We start from the raw sequence: 24530 nt of genomic DNA, 5'->3' as shown, positions 1-24530 counted from the left end.
ACAGGCATGAGCCACCATGCTCAGCCACTTTTACTGCATTACTTTTAATGGCAAAAATAGCAATTATTTTTGCACCAATATAATACATGAACTAAGCAAATGTAAAATAATTTGTTTGAATTTCTAACACAGTAAATATTGACAGACATAACCCACATACATAAAAGCTTTTAGAGGTGCTTCAATAAACTTTAAGAGTGTAAAGGGGTCCTGAGACCAAAGAGTTTGAAAACCCTACTCTGTGAAACAATTATAGAAAGCTTTTATGTTTCAAAATTGAATGTGTATGCGATGAGTGGAAATTAATTCACAGAATTAAATTAACTTGAGATTTTAGCTAAGGTTAACTACTATATCACTAAATCACAAAACATTACTTCCTCATATGTCTCATTCACAGAGGAAATCTGAAAGATGTATCCAGAAATGAAATCTGCTGTCAGCCAAGCTGTAAGAAACAAATTTCCTTAAGACCCAAGAGGATTAACAAAAACCAAAATATTTTAAATAGAACAAACAAAACATTTTGCTTCAAAAATATAGGTCAATGTGACTCTTCAACTAATATAAGACACTCATTTTGATTTCCAACAAGTGCTTCTACACAAACCACATGTAACCACTGCTTTAAGATCATGCCTTTTTCCATCAACAAAAATGTGGGCATCTATTATTAAAGGTGTCTATTTAAGAGTCAGAAAGAAGCCTTTGCACACGTTTATCTTTCTGTGCATCGAGTTCTCATTTCTTTATACACGTCCATGCCTTTCCTCTTCTTCTGAATCTCAGGACTCCTTCCAAAAAGTCTCTAGTCTATTCTTTTCTTAAAAATGTGCAATAAATAACATAAAAGAGGACAAGGGAGACAATTTAATACTGAGACCACCTTTGCAATCATCATAACATATATGAAATGATTCAAACCTTCAATTCAAGAAGGAGTGTCAATTAGCGTAAGTTCTACTGTAATAAGCTGACAAAGCTATCAAAATTCTAATAATGTAGAACCGCCAAATAATCTGTCTTGCTTCTGGATCTATATGCAAAGGATTTGAAATCAGTGTGTTGAAGAGATAGCTCTTCCGTGTTCACTGGAGCACTATTCACAATAGCCATGATATGGAATCAAAGTCAGTGTCCATCAGTAGATAAATAGACACAGAAAATGTGGTGTATACATACAAAATGAATACTATTCAGCCTTAAAAAGAAGGAGATTTTGTCATTTGAGACAACATAGTTGAACCTGGAAGACAGTATGTTAACTGAAATACCAGGCACAGAAAGAAAAATACTGCATCATCTCATCTATATGTGAAATCTAAAAAAGTCAAATGCATAGAAGCAAAGAGTAGAATGGTGACTATTGGGGCTGCGTGGGGTGGAAGGTGAGTACAGGGAGATGTTGGTCAAAGGGTACAAAGTTTCAATTAGAGAGAAAAACGTTTTTGAGGTCTAATGCACAGCATAATAACTACAGTTCGTGACAATGTATTGCAAAATTCTAAGTTGCTGTGTTTCTTTGTTTTTAATTTTTTTAATTGACAAAAATTGTAGTTATCAGGTACAGCATGTTTTGAGATATGTGTACATTGTGGAACAGCTAAATTGAGCTAATTAACATACGAATTACCTCACATATTTATCACAGGAGGGTAAATTTCAAATGTTCTCACCACAAAAAGTATGTGAGGTGATGAATGTTAATTAGCCTGATTTAATCGTTCCACATTATACACATATAACATCACCTTGTATCCCATAAATGGTAGGGTTGGTAAGGTAATTTCAGGCACAGGGGTCCTGTGTGAGCCAGCGAAGTGCTTGGAGTGCACAGCCGGTATGGTCATGAACAGAATGGTGTGTGCACACATGGTCTGAATTGAAAATAATGCTCTTGCAGCTTCACTTATTAAGAATTTATACCACATGGGTCATTCAATGAAGAAAAAAAGATTATTAAAATGCAATATTAAACTTCAAATTATTTACAATCTTAAACACATTTTATTGCAATAAGCCCACAAAATTATATATGATTAAAGTGTAATCTATGAAACTCGTATTACATACTCAGATACTAGCTGCTGAATGTTAGTTCTCAAGATACAACTCTTAGGTAACTAAGGAAAGTTTTAAAATAGCAATAAGAATATGTCTCACTAGAGAAATACTTCTATTTGAGACTGGCCTACTTTTTTGAGACATAACAATCTAGTTGTAGGCATAATGTCACCCAATTTGATTAACATAGGCTAATCTAGGTATTGTGTAAAAGTATACATGCGTGCCAGTGTGTCAGTAAACTATAACCTACCTAATATCATATTAAATTTCCATGTCTAACTCTCATAAAAATGATCATAAGACTTTAATTGCACATTTTAAAAGAAAATTAACCCTAAAAATACATATACGTTTTGAAATATAAAATTTCAACTCATTTGGCAGGAACTACGGAGACCCAAGTATGATGAAAACTTGTTAAAATTATTCTTTTTCCTTGTTGTTTAAATTTTTTGTAAAATAGTCAAAACTCTATTGGCATGAACAGCATTTTAAAATCTTCAATATTTTGTCTGCTGTGTGTGCCATTTGAAACAGACGTTTTTCCTAAAATATAATTAAAGAGAGAAAGGTTATGTTTGCATTTTCTTTGTTCAAGGTGTTTATTGCATCTCAGAGGGCGTACATGCACTGGGTTTTTAAACTGAAATACAAAGAAAGCCATTTTGAAATTGGTTTTAGGTAATTTTTCCCCATTACAGTGTATGTTATCCCCACAGTAAATTCAGATACAACCACTTTTAAATGGTACCATACATCTATTAAATAATTTGAAAAATAGGCAAACACCTTTCCAACCCAATATGCTTTTATGAAGAGCTGCCAAGCCACTAGCAACACTGATCAACAGTGACCTCATTTATGCATCAAAATCTTAAGCCAAGCCATCAGCACAGACAGTATGACAACAAATTAAAACTTAAAGAATACAGTATATACAGTAAAAGATACAATTCTCTGAATTAGTTTAAATCCTAATCACAATGGTACAACAAAACCTACTTTGAGTTCAATTGAAGGATGGAAGAACACTAGTCTACAAAACACACAAAGAAATACTAAATTAACAGATGTACTAAAAATCCACAGTAAAGTAAAAATATTTGCAGTAATCTTTAAATTACAGATATACCTTGAGGTGCCTTCAGAATCACTTGAATAGCACCTCTCTAACTGCATTTTCATGAACATAATACAAACAGACCCTTTACTTTTCAGTGCATTTAATCAAGAATGAATAAATAGGTCAATTTAGATGCAAAACCTGTCAAATATAATTAAAATATATATATTTTAATATAGCAGTGATAAATAGGGGATTCTTCTCATACGACTTTTCATTCTTGATAAGGTAGCTTCAAAGAGAAGTATTTATTATGGACGTTAACCTTTATATTTTTTAAAATAAAATTTCTTAACATATACAGTGCCACAAAAATAAACATTTCTCACAACAGTTGAAGTTCCTGTGATTGGAAAAATGTACTCACACTGAAAAAAGTTTTGTATATTTATGAGTGTTTTCCTTATTATCTGATATTATCACATATGCTTGTAACAGAGATACAGAAGAAAAGATAATTTATGGGAAGAGTTTATGGTTTGTCCAAAAGTTATATGTACATTGAAACCTTCAAAAACACAGACATATCTTTCCAAATAGCTCACCACACAACAGCTGCATCATCTGTCCTCAGGCAAAGTCCAGAAAAGCACTAAAGGCATCAGTAAAATCCATTCATTGTTTACATCGTACAATACACAAATAATCCAAATACACTACAATTTTGAGAGTAGGGATAACAGCTAAGGTAGTACACATTCCTAATGTTCACTTTCACAGCTGTGCTACACATTTTGGAAGAGAAGTTATGAGTAAGCACTGGGTTTGGTACTGGTGGCTCCCTTTTAAATGCTGAGCATTAATCTTATTAGAAGTCTCCAAACTCATTCTTTTTCCTATTCAGTCACAAAAATTGCAGCTGGAAAGAAAACAAGAATTAGAATTAGAAAACAAGAGTATTGCATAGTCCTTAAACATTTTACCTCCCTTGCAATTTTACTTCATAGTTACTGCAAATAACTTTTACATAAAAAGGTTTCTGCATGAACAAATTTACATTTATATATTTTCATAGCTCTTTAAAACAAGCTTAAAATTTTTAAAATTTTAATCAGAAATTTAAAAAAATTATGCATAGTTTCATTTTGGATAATTATATCAACAAATATTTGAAATTTAGATACTTATTAGAAACCTTAGTAGCAGGACATTCGGTACAGCATTCAGTATGTAAGAGTAGCTAACCTTTAAAAAAGGGCAGCCAAAGAAAAAGGGGGCATGACCTTACATTATTTTTTCATGTATTCATTTATGGTGTTCAATGAGTCACTTACTAAACAGCTGAACCAGTGACAGAATAGAAGGGGGAGATCTCTGGTGACTCAATGCCTTTTCTCAGCCACTTCCCACTCATCTCTCTGGTTAATTTATGCATCATTCCTTTCTGCTAAAAACATTTCTGGGGTCTTAAGGCTTAGCTGCATAGATATCTCTTCAAAAAATAGTTATTCTGTGTCTCTGTCTTTGTCTGTCTCTGTCCCTCTTTCTTTGTCTCTGTCTCTCTCTATCTCTCTCTCAAGCATATCTGTTTCCTGTACTTACCAGAATTCCTGGCATATGATTAGAGTAATATTTACTAAGTAAGAGGTGAATACAGGCTGCTCTATGCAACTTCCTTGGTCACTCCTGAAACTTAGTAAGTTGTCTCACTTTTATCTACATTAGCCAATCCAAAGTGGAATAGAAAAGTTGGCATAAGGAGAGTTTACTTGACTAAGATGTTAATAACTTAAAATAATACATCATTAATCTTGTATATGAAAAAAAACCAAAAAACAAAACAAAACAAAAAAACAAAGCAAGAATCCCCAAAAATCTTAGTAGGCATTAGGGAATATTTTAAAGAAATTTATGTACCACAGTAGGTGCATACTAAAAAAAACACTGGACAGGAGTCCAAAACATTGACCCTCTTAAAGTTCTTCCTGTGGGACCCTTGGCAAATTCCTTAATGTCCAAGAATCAGTTCTTTTAGCTGTGAAATGGAGGAAAAAATCTGGCTTGTTTATGTCACAGGACTGATCTCCTACTGAGAAGTAGATGTGAAAAGTACCATGTAAATTATATTCATCCATACAGTAAGGATTTGTTGAGAACCTACCCACTGTGTTAGGTGCTGGGGTCAACAGTAAACATTTTTCCTTCATCAGTTTCCTTTCATAACTTCATCATGAGTCATTTCATAAATTGTACAAAACTTGTGAAATTTAAAACTAGAACATTAGAAATTTAAAACTCTGCTTGAATGTATAAAGGTAAAGGGTAATAATCTGAGCTTTATGAGGCAAAAGAAGGATAAACAAAATAAAAATAAAATTATACAGTCAAATATATTCTTATATGATTTCTAAATGCAATATTATAAGTGTTACCTTTCTATAAATTCCAGTCATCATGTTACAAAGTGGTAATTTTCTAATTTACCAAGTAGCTTGGACACCTTTTTGCTTTATTAAAGCTAATCATTGTGCTTTCCAGGATAAGGAAAATTTGGAAGTTACTTTCCCTCCTAGTTTTATAAATTAAGATTTAAAAAATTCATAAAGATAACTTAATATCAAATTTAAAAGCTATTATACACAGCTATTCAAAATGCAGAAATAACATATTCCTCTGAAATAGCTAAGCATTGTATAGCTCAATATTACAAGCCCACAGGAAAAGCTCAATATTAGATACCTTAAATTGTTTACAAGAAATCCTTGATGTTAAGATCCGCTAATGGGTCCTTTGCTGGAGGTTTCTTGGGACTCTGAGTGGCAGGTGTAGGGCTTGGAGAAAGCTAATGGGAAAAAGCCAGCCCCAAAGAGTGGGGGTGGAGGGTGGTGGAGACAGAGAGAGAGAGAGAAAGAGAGAGAGAGAGAAAGAGCATTAGGAAGAACACATATCAAAGAAAACAAACATGCAGAAGATTAGATGGTTAAAGGTTTATAAAATCTACTTGTTCTACATAGTCGTGGTGTTGTCTTTAATTCTGGACTGGTAAAATACACTTCCACTGATATTTGTCTTTCTTGAACTTCTCTGAAATCAGCTTTAGCAAAAGTAAAATTTGGGGACTCCAGTAGAACAATATGGATATGACTTAGGGAAGATGTGAAAAACTAACATAAAGATACTATGAACAAACAGTAAAACAAACAAACAACCATTTTCTCTATACAAAAGCATTTTTACTTCGAGTCATTAGTATCTCTAAACTGCAATTTAAATGGCTTTTCTTATAGTGAGAGTGAGTTTGAAGGAAAAATAGGAAACAGTTTACAGAAAACTATTTAAGAAATTACTTAATTTATTAGCTAAATATACTAGAATTTCATATATATCATTTTAAGGGAAAACCAGTCAAGTTTGAGGGCACTATTTGTTTCACATGATCAGCTAGTTTCTTAGTAGTGAATACCACTAAATTCTAAAGCAATCTATTCAACTCTCAGAGAAGGCTAGAACTAATTATTAAATACTATAGGAAAGAATCAAATTGCACTTGTAGCAAAAGTAACAAATTAATAATTAACTTGCTTTGTTTCTGCTTAACCAGAATCTAAATTATTTTTTCATTGTGTTACAGATATAACTTCTGGGTGCTAACTTTTATAGGATACAAGGCCTTGAAAAATCTCATATAGTCTATAGATTAATAGTTGACGTCTAGGTTTTGAGTTTAGTTAATCTCCTATGCTTGTAGTATCATACTGGGATTGTAGGGCAGTGATGTATATTTTTATTAGTTCAGTGAACAGAATTCCGGAAGTGTGGATCTTGAGATTTGGTCCTATGTCCAGAAACTACTGACCGATTATATTATCTATCTGTCAAATTTCCACGCTTAAAACTGGGATATAGGCTGAGTGTGATGGCTTATATCTGCAAAATCTCGGCACTCTGGGAGGCCGAGGCAGGAGGAGCACTTGAGGTCAGGAGTTTGATACCAGCCTGGGCAACAAGGTGAGGCCTTGTCTCTACCAAAAAAAAAAAAAAAAAAAAATGCTGGGTGTGGTGGCTTGTACCTGTGGTCCCAGCTACTCAAGAGGCTGAGGTGAAAGGATCCCTTGAGCCTAGGAATTCAAGGCAGCAGTGAGCTATGATTGCATTACTGCACTTCAGCCTGGGTGACAGAGTGAGACCCTGTCTCAAACAAACAGACAAAAAACAACAACAAACCTGAGCTATGCTTCATAGAAATATCATTTAAAAAAATGTAGGCTTGAAGTTCCTCAGATCAACTCAAAGACTGATCCATAATTGATAATGAGGTGAGATGACAATACCATGATACCAGCCAATGAAAGAGTATTAGGATAGCCCAGGTATCAGTAACAAAAAAACTACTTTGTAGGCCAGGTGCGGTGGCTCAAGCCTGTAATCCCAGCACTTTGGGAGGCCGAGGTGGGTGGATCACGAGGTCAAGAGATCGAGACCATCCTGGTCAACAAGGTGAAACCTTGTCTCTACTCAAAATACAAAAAAGTAGCTGGGCATGGTGGCACATGCCTGTAATCCAAGCTACTCAGGAGACTGAGGCAGGAGAATTGCCTGAACCCAGGAGGCAGAGGTTGCGGTGAGCCGAGATCGTGCCATTGCACTCCAGCCTGGGTAACAAGAGTGAAACTCCATCTCAAAACAAAAAACAAAAAACAAAAAAACTACTTTGTTTTCTGAAGCTACAAACTCACATTTATTTTATTATCTAGTATAATTATGCCTCTTCTCTGAGAGAGAAAATACAATCTAAAAATTGTATAAATACGGTGAATCATTACCTGGCTTATAATGAATATAATTACTGATTAAAATAAGGTGTTTTCAACATATTATCTATTTTTCATTTTCATTTTTCAAATCAAGTAACTAAATTGTTGCTAACAATGCTATTATGCAAGAAAAACAACTGCATTAAGTAACAAAGTTATATTTATTTCTGAAGCTTTCAGTATATCAAACATAATACGGTTAAAAGAATTGTTCCAAGTTCATAGTAACAGAAATATTTCTCTTTTTTTGTCAAAAAGATGATAGTCATGGATCTATTCAAATATCAAGGAAACATTTATGATAAATGAGATCCCTTAGAAATGAAATATATCTAGGTTATATTTAAACTCAACCATTATACCCAAAAGCCTTCCTCACTGTCCCCAAAAACAACTCTACACAGGATTCCTTAGTCTTCAGGTAGACTGGAAAATTTCTCCTGAAGCCAATTATGGCTAGTAATGGCCATGAAGGCTAGGGATTCTCACATTCTAAATTTCTCTCTTTCAACATCCACCGTTGTATCTCTTGGTCCCTATTGCTTTTGAGGGGTTACAGTGAAGAAGTTGAAAGCAAATTTTGGGAACAGGTCAATGGATTTAGAGATGGATCAAGAAAGCAGAAGCTATTAAAGTTCATACACTCAGAAAGTTCACAGAGGATATTCCATGGATAAGACAGTAAAAACACTGATTCGGTAAGTCAAAAATATTACAGGACTGAAAACATTTACTCATATCATTAAAATATATTTGAGCTATTTGATTCCATTTGGAAAGCATGCTGCTACTAAAGTAGTAATTTGGTGACCTGACTCCATCCAGGTCAATTTCTCATGATGAAAATTTCTTTGGTTCTACATGTAACATCACCTTAGCCAGACAATTTAAAAGAGGAATCAGGAAAGCATGATTCATCAGTAAGACTAGCACTGCTAGCAGCAAAACGGTTCAGCAAAGTGTAATACATTTTGGCATTTTTGAAGGGGAAGTAGCACAGTGTGTAGTAAGGAACTTAGCTTTACCTAAACTGAGGTTTTTTCTTTGCCAAGCAGGTAACCTCTATATCCTTCTAATTTCCCAAATGATAGGTGTGCCTTTGTTACTCATCATGGGCTCTGGGAACAATACCTGACAGTTTATGATAACAAGTTGACTCAGAGTGGAGGCTGGCCATGCCAGAAAGCCCAACCATGTGATTCAGGGCTGGGATTTGGGCCACATGAAACCAGCCTGATATTCAGGGAGGAAAAGGAGTTGGAAACTGAGTTCAACAAAATGGGTAACAATTCAACCAACTAATCCTACATAATGAACCATCAATAAACACTGGATGCTGAAGCTCAGGTGAGGAGAACCCACCTCTGAAGACAAAGAAGCTTCATGTCTAGAACTTTCCCAGATGATGTTTCTGCATCTCTTCCTATAACTGGATCAAATTTGTATCCTTTTACTACAATAAAACTCTTGTAAGTTTAGTACTTTCCTGAGTTCTGTGAGTCAGTCTAACCTGAGAGTGGCTGTGGAAAACTGCCTAATCTGAGGGTGGCCATGGAAAAACCTCAAATTTGTAGCCAGCTAGTCTGAAGTGGGGGTGGCCCTGGGGACTCAAAAACTTGTGGCTTGTGTCTGGAGTGAGGAGATTCTTACAGGGACTATTCTCACAGACTTTGCAGCTGGCAAACTTACCGCAGTCAGTGTCATGAGTCTTGGGCGGACATGGCAGTCTAGGGGACTGTGCCACCATCCTTTCTGGCTAACGCTGGAAACACATAACAAAACTACAGACCAGAAGCATCCACTTCTCTGGGACACTTGAATGCCCTGAATGTATGGATGTCCTCAGGAACCAATTTGAATTAAGTAGGAAGACAATGGATGGATCTTAAGACACTGAATTATTTCTATCATTTTTATCCCCCAAATCTCAAACTTGCAGATCTGTCTTCTATGCTCCCTTTAATTCTGAAGCAACAGGTATGAGGATTACATTAGTTAAAAATACTTTTTAAACAGTTTGCTATACAAACATGTTATACTTATTAGTTAATGCCAGTGTTTTGTGGACACTGAAGAAACTGACCTGCGTGCCAGGTACAGCGGCAGCTCCAAAGGGTGGCCTCATCATGGGCTGTGCAAACATAACCGGCTGCTGAGGCATCATGGGCATGCCTGTTCCAGCAGGAGGCTGAGGAGAGAGTGGAGAGTGGTTCAGAGCCTGAGTGGAACCCACTAGGGCACTACCCTTTTATGCTTTTATGCATTTCTGATAATATTTCAGGAATCCAGGACTACAAGAAAGTATAATTTGTAATTTTTGACTAGGGATAATGTGAGGCTGTACTGTGAGGTAGAGAGTCGCTGAGGTGGGTGGGTAGTATAAGCCTGGTTGGCCACATGGTCTCCTTATCCCAACCAACCTTTGTTGTTCTCTAAGCATTATTCTTGGAGAATTATTTTGTTCTCTAACCGTAATTCATCTTCTCTAAGCATAGTTCTTGGAGAGACAAAAATTTGTTTCTTTATGAAGATGGTCCTAAAATTGGCTGGTAAAATTTGTGAGTAAAAAGTCCTGGTATAATGATTAAAGGTTGGTTTTTATGATTGGGCTAATGATATGTTTTGTAAATATTACAGCAAAAATGATGTAACATTGTACTATGGAAATTAATTTGACAGTAGAACTTAAGTTTTTTTATAGCTGATTTTATCACTTCATATGTAGACTACTTAAGGTTTAAAGCAGATGACAACTTTTAAAGTTTTACTTACTGTATTTTGGGAAGAATTATATTCTGTAGGAATACTTGCTAATTTGGGATTTGGCAAAAAATTTAGAAACATCGATTACAATTTTTAGCACAAGTCATCACTCACCATTCCAAATCCTGCTCCAGGTTGTCCAACCGATGGGGCCCCGGCAACAGGAGGAACTGAACTGGTTGGAGGTACAGCTCCTTGCTACACAAACAGACAGACAGACAGATGGACGGACACACACACACACACACACACCACAAAAATACACAAAACAAACACATACAAAACAATAAACAAACAAAAAGAACAATATAATTTGGTTTTTATTTGTTTATTCTAAAGATGGGATCTCACTCCATTGTCCAGGCTGGAGTACATTGGCATAACAGCTCACTGCTGCCTCGAACTCCTGGGCTCAAGCAATTCTCCGACCTCAGCCTCATGAATAGCTAGGACCACAGGCACGTGCCACCATGGCTAATTCAAAAAAAGATTTTGTACAGGGGAGTCATGCTATGCTACCTAGGCTGGTCTCAAGCTCCTGGCCTCAAGCAATCCTCCTTCCCTGGCCTGCCAAAATGCTGGGATTATAGGCATGAGCCACTGTACTCAGTCCAGCATAATTTGGTTCTAAAATGACAGAATATAATTTTAAGATGAATGTATATCAAATATGTATGAGCGGATATGTAAAGAAAATCTCAAATTTCAGTTTCAAATTTAAGAAGGAAAATGGGTCTAGCATGACACCAATGATATAAACAAGATTACTGAATGATGTTCTCTGTTAAAGCATCATTTGGACTTGCTGGCTTGTAGTTTGCTCACAACATTGGGCTTCCTCTCTATCTTTTTAGACCCATCCTCATTGGAAATGAGTCAGACTTCCCTAAGCTTATCTTTTCCTGTCATTATATCCTCTAACAGGTATTGGGTTCGACATCTGAGGATTGTTCTAAACTTTCTATATAGCTATAACTTATATTAAGCAAGGTTTTTAGGTGGATGTGGTAGCTTATGCCTATAATCCCAGCATTTAAGGGGGATGAGGTGGGAGAATTACTTGAAGCCAGGAGTTCAGAACCAGCAACACAGCAGTATGGGCAACATAGCAAGACCTTCATCTCAACAAAATATTTTTAAAAAGTTAGCTGGGCCTAAATTTTGGTGGTGTGTGCCTGTAGACCTAGCTACTCAGGAGTCTGAGGTGAGAGGATAGCTTCAGTCCAGAGTTTGAGAATGCAGTGAGTTGTGTGCACTTCAGCCTGTGTGACAGTGTGAGACCCTGTTTCTAAAAAAAAAATCAATAACAACAACTAAGAACTTCCATCAAAGAAAAACCCATAAATAGATAGTTTCATTGGTGAATTCTACCAAATGTATAAAGAATTAATATCAATTCTTCTCAAGTTCTTCAAAACAAAAAAGAAAGGGTAACACTTTCTAATAATTCTTTGATGCCAGTATTATCCTGACACCAAAGCCAGACAATGATATCACAAACAAAGGAAACTATAGAGCAATATCCCTTATGAATAAAAAATTCTCAATAAAATACTAGCATACTGAATTCAGCAGCATATTAAAAAGATTATACACCATGACCAAGTGGGTTTTACCCAGGAATGCAAGGTTGGCTTAATATATGAAAATCAACCAATGCAATAAACCATATTAATAGAATAAAATAAAAAATCCATGATTATAGTTAATTCTTATAATTTATGTGACCTCAGCATCTATTTTGGATACATCTTTAACTTTCTCATGTCAGAAGCTGGGCTTGGTCACCCTTGACACCGTTTCTAGTTCTCTGTCTCTTCCCATTTCCTTCAGGTAGTCAGCCAGATATCTGCTTTATACCATTACCTTCCCTACAGAATAGTTAGATACAATCTACTTGACTTATCCCACTGTCCCCTGCACTCTGCAGACCTAGCTGTGCAGATATGTCACAGCAACCACCTCTCAGTCACAGTGTCACTCCATGGAACTTATGCCTGCTTGCTGTAAACCTACCAATTAAATTCCTGTGGGAAACCTGCTTGGGTGACATCCTAGACCCCAATAAAGGCCTTGGCCCACAGATCCCTCACTTTTATTCTCTTTTGCTTCTACCCACTGGTTGAACACATGTGTCCTGGATGGCTCCCCACTTTCCATTGGCATGTTGCCCTCTTCTCCCTGGATCTGTAAGTAATAAAACTTCTTCTATAATTTCATGTGTTTTGTTGTATGCCTCATCTGTATCTCAAATGACTGACACCTAACTCTTAGAGAGTGGCTATCTTGGTAGAAATAAACACCACAGGTTAGAGAAGAGCCACAAGGGCATTTGCCAGTATAACAAGCTTCCTGTGAAACAATCACCTTAGACATGAAGCTGCCCACCACACTAAAGAAGAATCCCATGAAAGACACATTGTAAACAGCCACCTGCTTTGGAAGCCTGTCAGGAAAGGGTGAGAGTTTGCAGTCCCTTTCTTAAGAGAGACCTCAAGAATGAATTAGAGAAAATCCAGCAATGATCATCTCAATAGATGAAGAAAAAGCATTTGACAAAGTCCAACAGCTTTTCAGGGCAATAAATACTCAACAAACTTGAAATAGCAGGGAAATACCTCAACCCAATAAAGGGTATCTACAAAAATCCCACAACTAACATCATACTTAGTGGCTGAAAAAAATGACTGAAGGCTTCCTCCCTAAGAACAAGACAAGGAGGTACTGAAAGTTCTAAGTCAGGGCAGTTAGCAGAAAAAAATCAAGAAACGGCATCTAGATGGGAATAAAGACTGAAACTACCTCTATTCATAGATGACATGATCTTTCTTAATATGTAGAAATCCCTAAAGAATCCATATACAACAAAACTGTCAAGGCTAATAAACATGTTCTTCAAAGTTGCAGGATACAAGACCAATATACAAAACTCAGTGAAGAGTTCCTCTGCAACTAGCAATGAACAATCAAAAAATGTAATTATGAAAACAGTTCCACTTATATGAGCAATAATAAAATATTAAAAAATAAATTTAGCAGGAGAATATGAGACTTGAACACTACAACTATAGAACATTGTTGAAAAAAATTAAAGAAGAACTAAATAAATGGAAAGACATCCTTTGTTCATGGATTGGAATACTTAATATTAAGACAGCAATAATCTGCAAATTTCTACACAGATTCAATGAAATCCCTACCAAAATTTCAAGCACTTTTTTTGGAGAAATGGACAATCTGAACCTAAAATTTATATAAAAATGCAAGAGAACCAGGATAGCCAAAACAGTCTAGAAAAAGAACAAATTTGGGGGACTCACACTTCCTAATTTCAAAACTTAATACAAAGCTACATTAATCAAAACAGTGTGTTACTGGCACAAGGACAGACATATAGATTGACACAAGCAAATAAAGAGTCTGAAAATAAACCCATACATCTATGGTTATTATTTTCTCTTTTTTAAATTATCCAGCCCAATATGTCAGATGATGAATTAATTTTTGACAAGGTTATCAAAACCAGTTAATGAAGAAAGAATAGTCTCTTTCTTTTCTTTTCTTTCTTTCTTTAGTTAGGATCTTGCTCTGTTCACCAAGGCTGGAGTCCAGTGGCATGATCACGGCTCACTGCGGCCTCTAGTTCCCTGGCTGAAGTGGTTCTTCACTTCCCTGGCTCAAGCAATTCTTTTATCTCAGTCTCTCGAGTAGGTGGAACCACAGGTACACGCCACTGCACCCTGCTAATATTACTTTATTTTTTGTAGAGATGAGGTCTCATTATGTTCCCCAGGCTAGTCTCAGACTCCTGAGCTCAAGTAATCCACATACATTAGCCTTCCAATATGCTGGGATTACAGGCATGAGCTGTTGTGCCCAGTCAGAATAGTCTTTTTAACAAACAATTCTGAGATAACTGAACTTCCAAATGCAAAACAATAAATTTGGACCCCTATCACATGAAAAAAGATCTTAAAATAGGTCAAAGATTTAATATAAGGGGTAAAAATATAAAACTCCTGGAAAGAAATATAGGTAAAAAAAATTCAAGACCTATGATAAGGCAATCGTTTTTTAAAATACAACACCAAAAACACAAGTCATAAAAGAAAATAATAAACTGGAGTTTATTTATTAAATATAATTAAGAACTTTTGTGCATCAAAGGACACTAGAAAATGAACACCCACAATAAAAATATTGGCGAATCATTCATCTGATAAGCATCTAGTATCCCAGATATTTAAAGATCTCTTTCAACTCCACAATAAAAAGACAACCCAATTATAAAATGGGCTAAGGATGTTGTAGGGTAGTAGAATATGCCACCCCAAAATATGACACTTGGGCATAATAATTTTTTGAGCTCAAGGTAATGGAAAAGAAGCAGATACAAGAAAAGCTCTCTTCCTTCTCACTATTTGGAACGTAAATTTATAGAGATATTTCTCTTCCCCTCTCTATCAGGGACAAAAGTTCACCACCAGAGACAACTTTACACCCTAATCAGTTGGGAGAAGGCATCAGAACAAAATGCATAACAAACTTTACTAACTAGCCTTTAACAGCCATTAGTTTCTCATATATTTGCCACATTAGAGAGTCAAAGTCCTTTTCCTTTGTCTTGTGACTTCTCTGAAAATGTATTGTTCCTTTGCTAAGATGCTACATAAATAAGCCCATGTTCTAATCAAGCCTCTGAGATACTCATTCTGAGTGCTCCCATGTGTAAGCATGATGCATGTGCTAATAACCTCTGTTTGTTTTATTCTTTCTGTCTTTGGTCAGTCCAATTTACACAGCTCCAGTCAGAGAGTCTAGAAGGGTAGTAGGAAAAAAGAATTTTTCCTCCCCTACAACATAAATAGACATTTCTCTAAAGAAGATATATCTTTATATGATATATAATTTAAAGATATATCTTTAAATGATCAATACACACATGAAAAGATGTTAAACACTGTTAGTCATTAGGGAAATGCATATCAATACCACAATAAAAACCACTTCATGCTCATTAGACTGATATAATAAATAATAAAATAAAAAATAACAAGTATTGGGAGGATACAGATAACTTGAAACCCTATGTATTGCTGGTGGCAATGTAAAATAATGTAGCTGCCATGGAAAAGCTTGGCAATTCCTCAAATGTTAAACATTGAGTTACACATGACCCATAATTCTATTCCTAGGTATATTCCAAATAGAGCTGAAGATATATGTTCATATGAAAACTCATGTGTGATAATAAAAAAAATTTATTATGTGTAATAGAAACAACACAAGTGTTCATCAACTGATGAATGGATAAACAAAATGTGGTATATCCATAAAATGGAATATATTCAGTCATAAAAATGTAGTACTGATACATGCTACAACAGGGATAAACCTAGAAAATGTTCTGCTAAGTAAAAGAAGCCAGGCACAAAAGGCTACAGGGGTATGGGGAAATTGAAAGGGACTGTGTTTCTTTTTTGGGGTGATGAGAAAAAATTCTGAAATTAGATAATGGTGATGGTTCCAAAATACTGCAAATATACTAAGAATCATTGAATATATACTTTAAATTGTTAAAATAATAAATTTAAATGTTATGTGAATTTTACCTCAATAAAAGTTTTTCAAAAGGAAGAAAATATGTATAAAAATTGTATTTCAGATTAATGCTTTACCCATCATTTCAAGAGGCTAGGTGGTAGTCTATTTATCAGACCTGAATTGTATCATTAGGACTTCAGGCTATGAAAGAGAAAAGGGCTTTATTAGTTATCAAAGCAAAAGGAACCTGCAGAAATTCCTTATCAAATAAATGGGTCCAATAATTGAAGAAATTATCCGAGTTAGTCATTTTGCTAAAATGGTAGATTAACTCTTAGATTCAGTGGTGATAAGACTTTAACTGGGATGCCACTTGACCAGTGCAGCTCTAGCACCTTGAGTTCTTTTGTAAGCAAAATGAAGCCCAACATAATAAAATGAAACTCGAGACTTTACCAATCAGAAACTCCCAACTAACTTCTAACTAGAGACTTTGTCAAGCAGAAATCAACAAACTAACTTCTAACTAGGGTCTTTCTATTGTGACCAACCAAATATATTTTATTGTACTTCCGTATCAGCCAGTAAAAGCTCATGGTCCACACTGCTGTGCTGGAGCTCTCTGAACCTCTTCTGTTTCCAAGTGCTACCTGATCCATGGATCATTCCTTGCTTAAATAAACTCTGTTAAACTTGCATAATCATAGCTCACTGCAGGCTCAAACTCCTGGGCTCAAGCGATCCTCCTGCCTCAGCCTCTCATGTAGCTACGCCTACAGGCAAGTGCCACCACACCCAGCTAACTTTTAAAATTTTCTAGAGAGAGGTTCTCACTATGCTGCCCAGGCTGGTCTCAAATTCCTGGCCTCAAGTGATCCTCCTGCTTCTGTTGTTGGAGTATACGGGTGAGCTTTCACATCCAGCTTAACGCTGTTAAATTTATTTTGCCTAAAGCTTTCCTTTTAACAGTGATCTTCCTGCCAAATGCATTTATTTCTGAATTGCAAGTATCTTCCCACTTTGATAAAAACTTAATAGGTCTGCTGTGTACCGTAAAACAGAAATAAGTAACCCAGGAAGCACAGGGCTCCTGATGGCCATTTCCACAGAGCCTGCCAGCAGACATAGTTCAATATTCAAGTCCGGTTAAGGTTTTTAGATCTAACTTGGGTTCTGTGATCTGAAAAATGTTATAGCTGCACCTCTAAGAAGCAATTAAGGGAAATTTAGAATCAGTGGGGAAAAGTAATCTTAGTTCTTATCTATTAATACAAACTTTAAAAAGATCCCCCATCCCAAATCTGTATCTTTCATCTCCTTCTCAATAGCAAAGACCTGTAGATTACCAGGAAAATTTGGAAATACTGCTTTGCTGCTTCTGAAGCACGTGTTTCTGGTGTCTCTCTTCTTTTTCCTGAGTATTTCTAGAAAGAGACTATTAAGGAATAGAAGGATGGAAGAGATCAACTGGGGAGGCAGGGTACAAGGGCATGTCAGAGAAAGCCAGAGTTTCCTCAGAATAATTTCTTAAGTAAAGGCAAAGCCACAACTTTGTTAGGAAAGAAGAGCTTTGTAAAAAATAAATGGAGGAAATGGCAGTGAATTTATAAAAGAATATAGATAAAACTAAGAATTAATAAAGATAAAATAACTATGCATAAGAGAGTCTTTATATTGTGGCATAAAATGCTAAGGAAAATAAAGGAAATAAAACTTTATGTAGCTCTTCATTGGAATAAATAGTTTCTGTTCTGATTTCTCTTTCCATAGCTGCTGTGGATACTTTATACTAATACTTTCTATATTGAACTTTCTAAGATTTAATTACTAGTAATTAAAAATTTTCTGCTTCATAAACAAAAATAAGCAATTTGGGGTTAAAAAAACAAAACATTGGCCAGACGCTGTGGCTCATGCCTGTAATCCTAGCACTTTGGGAGGCCGAGGTGGGTGGATCACCTGAGGTCAGGAGTTCAAGACCAGCCTGGTGATCATGGTGAAACTCCACCTTAAAAAAAAAACCAGGCTCGGCGCGGTGGCTCAAGCCTGTAATCCCAGCACTTTGGGAGGCCAAGGTGGGTGGATCATGAGGTCAAGAGATCGAGACCATCCTGGTCAACAAGGTGAAACCCCGTCTCTACTAAAAATACAAAAAAGTAGCTGGGCATGGTGGCACATGCCTGTAATCCGAGCTACTCAGGAGGCTGAGGCAGGAGAATTGCCTGAACCCAGGAGGCGGAGGTTGCGGTGAGCTGAGATCGTGCCATTGCACTCCAGCCTGGGTAACAAGAGCGAAACTCCGTCTCAAAAAAAAAAAAAAAAAAACCATTAATATCAGCCTGTGAAAGTGCCTACCAATCACTTGGCAGCTTTGTCATCCTAAAGATGCAAAACAGTTGTTAATTAAGTACTTCATGAATTCTTAACTTTGCACAGTTAAGTCTTGATCTCAGGGTGGGTGACAGCCAAGGGAGTTTTTCAACTTAATATTACTTTTAAGGTGCTTTTCCCTTGTTCGCTTCTGGGTTAGTGGCCTCATTATTTTGCAAACTGCCTCACACAGAAACCTGGGTGATACGGTTTGGCTGTGTTCCCACCCAAGTCTCATCTTCAATTCCCACGTGCTGTGGGAGTGGCCCGGTGGGAAGTAACTGAATCATGGGGGCAGGTCTTTGCTGTGCTGTTCTCATGGTAGTGAATAAGTCTCATAAGATCTCATGGTTTTATAAGGGGGAGTTTTCCCGAACAAGCTTTCTCTTTGCCTGCTGTCATCCATGTAAGATGTGACTTGCTCCTAAGTGCCTTCTACCATGACTGTGAGGCCTCCTCAGCCCTAAGGAACTGTAAGTCCATGAAACCTCTTTCTTTTGTAAATTGCCCAGTCTCAGGTGTGTCTTGATTGGCAGTGTGAAAACAGACTAATACAGTAAATTGGTGCCAGTAGAGTACAGCACTGCTGCAAAGACACCTGGAAATGTGGGAATGACTTTGGAACTGGCTAACAGGCAGAGCTTAGAACAGTTTGGAGGGCTAGAAGAAGATGGGAAAATGTGGGCGGCGGTGGTCTCAGATGGAGATGAGGAACTTTTCAGGAACTGGAGCAAAGGTGACTCTTATGTTTCAGCAAAGAGACTGGTGGCATTTTGCCCCTGCCGCAGAGATTTGTGGAACACTGAACTTGAGAGAGATGATTTAGGGTATCTGGTGGAAGAAATTTGTAAGCAGCAAAACATTTGAGGGGTGACATGGTACTGTTAAAGGCATTCCGTTTTTAAAATGGAAACAGAGTGTAAAACTTTGGAAAATTTGTAGCCTGACAATGTGATAGAAAAGAAAATCCCATTTTCTGGCTGGACACAGGGCTCATGCCTGTACTCCCAGCACTTTTGGAGGCCAAGGCAAGCAGATCACAAGGTCAAGAGATTAAGACTATCTTGGCCAACATGGTGAAACCCCATCTCTACTAACAATACAAAAATTAGCTGGGTGTGGTGGTGCATGTCTGCAATCCCAGCTACTCCACAAGTTGAGGCAGGATAATCACTTGAACCTGGGAGGCGGAGGTTGCAGTGAGCTGAGATTGTGCCACTGCACTCCAGCCCCCAGAGCAAGACTCCATCTAAAAAAAAAAAAAGAAGGAAATCCCATTTTCTGAAAAGAAATTCAAGCTGGCTGCATATATTTGCATAAGTAATGAGGAGCCAAATGTTAATCACCAAGACAATGGGGAAAATGTCTCCAGGACATGTCAGAGAGCTTTGTAGCAGCTCCTCCTATCATAGACTCGGAGGTATGTGGGCTATAAGCAAGTGGTTTTGTGGTCCAGGCCCAGGGTCCCTCTGCTATTTGCAGTCTAGGGACTTGGCGCCCAGTGTCCTAGCTACTCCAGCTATGACTCAAAGGGCCAAGGTGTAGCTTGGGCTGTTGCTTCTGAGAGTAAAAGTTGCAAGCCTTGGCAGCTTGCATGTGGTGTGGAGCCTGTGGGTGCACAGAAGCCAAGAATTGAAGTTTGGGAACCTCCACATAGATTTCAGAAGGTGTATGGGTACACCTGGATGCCCAGGCAGAAGTTTGCTGCAGGGGTAGGGCCCTCATGGGGAACATCTGCTAGGGCAGTGCAGAAGGAAAATGCGGGGTTGGAGCCCCCACACAGAATCCCTATTGGGGCATCACCTAGTGGAGTTTTGAGAAGAGGACCACCATTATCCAGACCCCAGGATGGTAGATCCACTGACAGCTTGCACTGTGAGCCTGAAAAAGCTTCAGAGACTCAATGCCAGCCTGTGAAAGCAGCCAGAGGAGGGCTGTACCCTGCAAAGCCACAGGAGTGGTGCTGCCCAAGGCCATGGGAGCCCACCTCTTGCATCAGTGTGACCTGGATATGAGACATGGAATCAAAGGAGATCATTTTGGAGCTTTAAGATTTGACTGCCTCACTGGATTTCAGACTTGCATGGGTTCTGTAACCCCTTGGTTTTGCCCAATTTCTTCCATTTGGAATGGCTGTATTTACCCAAAGAATGATATCAAGAAAGCCTTAGAGATGGGTATGATTTACACAGGTGGAGGTGGTAAGCAAAGGTAGAAAACTGCCAGTAAATTTGAGAAACAGTGATTGGCCTAGTTTTGAGAAACATGGAGCAGATATAGAAAAATTATACATTTTGCCACTCCAAAAACATGTTCTTTTTGTGTCAGCAAATTTCACAAAGCAATAGTCTTTATGTCCAATGATACATTATTTCCCAGAGTGAATGGAAGTATTAATATATTAATAGAAATTTAAAATACAGAAATAAAATCCATTAAACCTTATAGAAAATATGGTGTGAGTAGTTCCAATTTTTAAATGGTAAGTAGAAGTAACAGGATTTTAAACTTAACTTTCACTTACACAATAAAAAACTGCCCAATCTTTCTGGTAAGAAAAAAACTTATTATTTAGTAAGACAATCAGAAAACCCAGGCAAGAAATATGATAAGAAAGATAAAATGATCAGTGATATTAAATGATTTTGATAAATCATTTCCATAATTTTACAAATGTGGAATTATAAATATTAAGATGTTTAATATTTTTAAAAGGTCATAATCTTTATTAAATATAAAGTCAATGGAATCTGCAGTTTGGTAACGTTTGCATCTTGCTTATATTTATTTAATGCAGAGGAATAAGTACACTGTCAGCAGCTAAGTTAGCAAAATGCACCCTACTCTACCCACTTGGAAACTGGCAAACTGCCTGTGCTGCTATGGGCTCTGACCGCTATGGGCTCTGACTGCTACATACCAAAGGTGCACTTTGTGGAACGCCTGCTGACCAGGTTGCTGGAGCTACTTTCGGCTGCCAGTTGGCTCCACCAGTCAACTTTTTCTCTCCAGCATTCCACTGAAGATCTCCCCTAAAATCAACCATGCAAAACAAGCAAGCAAACAAACAAACAAACAAAAAACACAAGTCAGAAAAAAAAATGGTGTGTGGCTCCTTAGATTATTTTATTTGGGTTTAAAAGCAGTTTGTTTGAGTCAAGTGGTATGGTAATAAGGACAGCAGTTAAAACTTACAGAGGAATGTCACCATGCTGTATCTAAGAGAGCTTAAGAGCATTTGAAAAAAAAAATCATTTAGAGTTCAGACCTCAATAATGATAGGAATTTCCTATTCTCTATAAATAAAAGTATGTCAGAAAATCCAACTGAATTTATTTGTTATTAAAAATGCAAATAAATATATAATATATACTGTACACTTATATTTGGTTGAATTTAAGATGCAATGATGATGGTACTTTCAGGCTTTTAGAGGGTTCAGCAAAAGGTTTCACACAACTATATCATGACTGCAACCTACGTTACAGGGTTCATAGGACACCATCACTGAAAAATTTGTCTCAATTTCAATGACAAAATATACGTCTAAAAAAGGATATAATGTTTACCATTTTTACTATCCTTCTTTACAATTAATACTCCATGAAAAACTTCTAAAAATCTATGATGGATAGAACTATGGTAATGAATCTAGAACATAATGGTATTAAAATATTCAAACCACAATTCCCAAATACTTCTAGATATAACTTAGTGACAATTTTGGAGATTGAAATAGATTATTCATTTTCATGGCAAAGCTACAGTTTGTAGCTTCCAGTAAAATAACAACAAAAATCTGAAATGAAATAAAAACCAGTTGTGAAATTATCTAGCATGAGAATGAGTAATTACTCCAATGAGTAAAATGACTGATAGCCTCAAATGAATAAAAATATACTGTCAAAAGGAAACCAGATAATTCTGAAACACTTACTTTTTTGATGTGGTGCCAGAAATTCCAAGATCTATAAATGGATAAAAAAAGAATATAAATCTCTATAATCGGGTTATATGATATGACATTTAAAATATCAAAGAATCAGAAGTCTGTAAAAAGTCCATATTTTGGCTTGGAACTACTGCATTCAGTTAAACAGAAAAGAACTATATTAGGAAATATTTTCATAAATTAAAGATTTTCTTTCACTTCATGTTAGACTTAAGAATCCATTTTAAAATCAACTGGTGTCCAGAAAAGAGCAAACATAGTTGGTTTGATGTTGCTATTTTAGAAAGGCTGCTATCTGGGAACTTGGCTAGTAAATTGCTCTCTACAATGGGATAAAACTTTTCCCAAATGATAAAGGTGAATCACTGTGCCTAAATTGTTTTTTTCAAATGATATGGTTTATGCTCAATATCCATTTTCGTTCCGCAAGTCTGGAATTTTGGCACATGCCAAGCAGAGAGTGCCTACATAATCAGTGTCCAGTAAAGACTCAGGGTGTGGAGTCTCTAAAGGTCTTCTTTAGGCAAAAATATCTCATACATGCTGCTGCAGTTTTCTTGCTGGGTGAAGACTGTGTTCTTCACCTCAAGGGAGAGACAGAGCCTAAGGAAGTCTGCATGTGGATTCTTCTAGATTCTGCTTGTCTTTCCCCCTTATCATCAGCTGTGTATCCTTCCTATGCTACTGTAATAAATGTCAGCTGTGAGTACAATGATCTGCTGAGTTCCATATGTCCTTCTAGTGGCTCTGTGAATCCCTTGACATAGTTTGCTTAATCAATATGCTCTAATGTCAATTCCTTTGTTACTTCAGAAAATATTTCTTGAGCATCTACATATGCCAGACACTGTTATAGGCATTTGGGACATGTTAGTAGAAAAAACAGTAGGAAAGCCCTATCCTGGAGGAACTTGCATTCCTATGGTGTCAGACAGATGACAAAATAATCAGAAAGCAAATTATATAGGATACAGAAAGCTTATGGAAAAATGAAAAGGAAGGGCATAATAATTCGGGCTGAAGGGGTAGGATAAGCATGAAGCCAGAGAATATTATACAGAATGCTTGGGGAAGGCAAGTGCCTTGGCAGCTTGCATGTGGTGTTGAGCCTGTGGGTGCACAGAAGCCAAGAATTGAAGTTTGGGAACCTCCACATAGATTTCAGAAGGTGTATGGGTACACCTGGATGCCCAGGCAGAAGTTTGCTGCAGGGGTAGGGCCCTCATGGGGAACATCTGCTAGGGCAGTGCAGAAGGAAAATGCGGGGTTGGAGCCCCCACACAGAATCCCTATTGGGGCATCACCTAGTGGAGTTTTGAGAAGAGGACCACCATTATCCAGACCCCAGGATGGTAGATCCACTGACAGCTTGCACTGTGAGCCTGAAAAAGCTTCAGAGACTCAATGCCAGCCTGTGAAAGCAGCCAGAGGAGGGCTGTACCCTGCAAAGCCACAGGAGTGGTGCTGCCCAAGGCCATGGGAGCCCACCTCTTGCATCAGTGTGACCTGGATATGAGACATGGAATCAAAGGAGATCATTTTGGAGCTTTAAGATTTGGCTGCCTCACTGGATTTCAGACTTGCATGGGTTCTGTAACCCCTTGGTTTTGCCCAATTTCTTCCATTTGGAATGGCTGTATTTACCCAAAGAATGATATCAAGAAAGCCTTAGAGAGGGTATGATTTACACAGGTGGAGGTGGTAAGCAAAGGTAGAAAACTGCCAGTAAGTTTGAGAAACAGTGACTGGCCTAGTTTTGAGAAACATGGAGCAGATATAGAAAAATTATACATTTTGCCACTCCAAAAACATGTTCTTTTTGTGTCAGCAAATTTCACAAAGCAATAGTCTTTATGTCCAATGATACATTCTTCCTATCTCTATGCATTTGCCTGTTCTGGACATTTCATATAAATGGGATCACATAGGAAAGTACATAGTCTTTTCTGACTGACTT

At 37.0% G+C, this 24530-nt stretch overlaps 1 protein-coding gene across 13 annotated transcripts in view; it reads right to left on the bottom strand.

Annotated features, from left to right (window-relative positions):
• Nucleotides 1-2639: 2639 nt before the first annotated feature.
• Nucleotides 2640-24530, bottom strand: part of SNAP91 (synaptosome associated protein 91) — a 148784-nt gene continuing 126893 nt past the window's right edge. For 10 of the 13 annotated variants that reach the window (XM_074397740.1, XM_074397738.1, XM_074397745.1 and 7 more), the window contains 6 exons: nucleotides 22559-22589; nucleotides 21542-21653; nucleotides 10822-10905; nucleotides 10028-10132; nucleotides 5870-5972; nucleotides 2928-4049 (listed from right to left, as the gene is read on the bottom strand). In XM_074397740.1, the coding sequence (XP_074253841.1) occupies nucleotides 5880-5972; nucleotides 10028-10132; nucleotides 10822-10905; nucleotides 21542-21653; nucleotides 22559-22589 (425 nt within the window). In that variant the 3' untranslated portion in view covers nucleotides 2928-4049; nucleotides 5870-5879. Of the gene's footprint in view, nucleotides 4050-5869; nucleotides 5973-10027; nucleotides 10133-10821; nucleotides 10906-21541; nucleotides 21654-22558; nucleotides 22590-24530 lie in introns of all 13 variants that reach the window. The other 3 variants (XM_074397741.1, XM_074397743.1, XM_074397744.1) reach the window with 1 other exon arrangement.

This window comes from Saimiri boliviensis, chromosome 4, assembly GCF_048565385.1.
Source record: "Saimiri boliviensis isolate mSaiBol1 chromosome 4, mSaiBol1.pri, whole genome shotgun sequence".
Classification (NCBI taxonomy): Eukaryota; Metazoa; Chordata; class Mammalia; order Primates; family Cebidae; genus Saimiri; species Saimiri boliviensis.
Note: the sequence above shows the minus strand (reverse complement) of the source record. Positions and strands in the feature narration are given on the sequence as shown.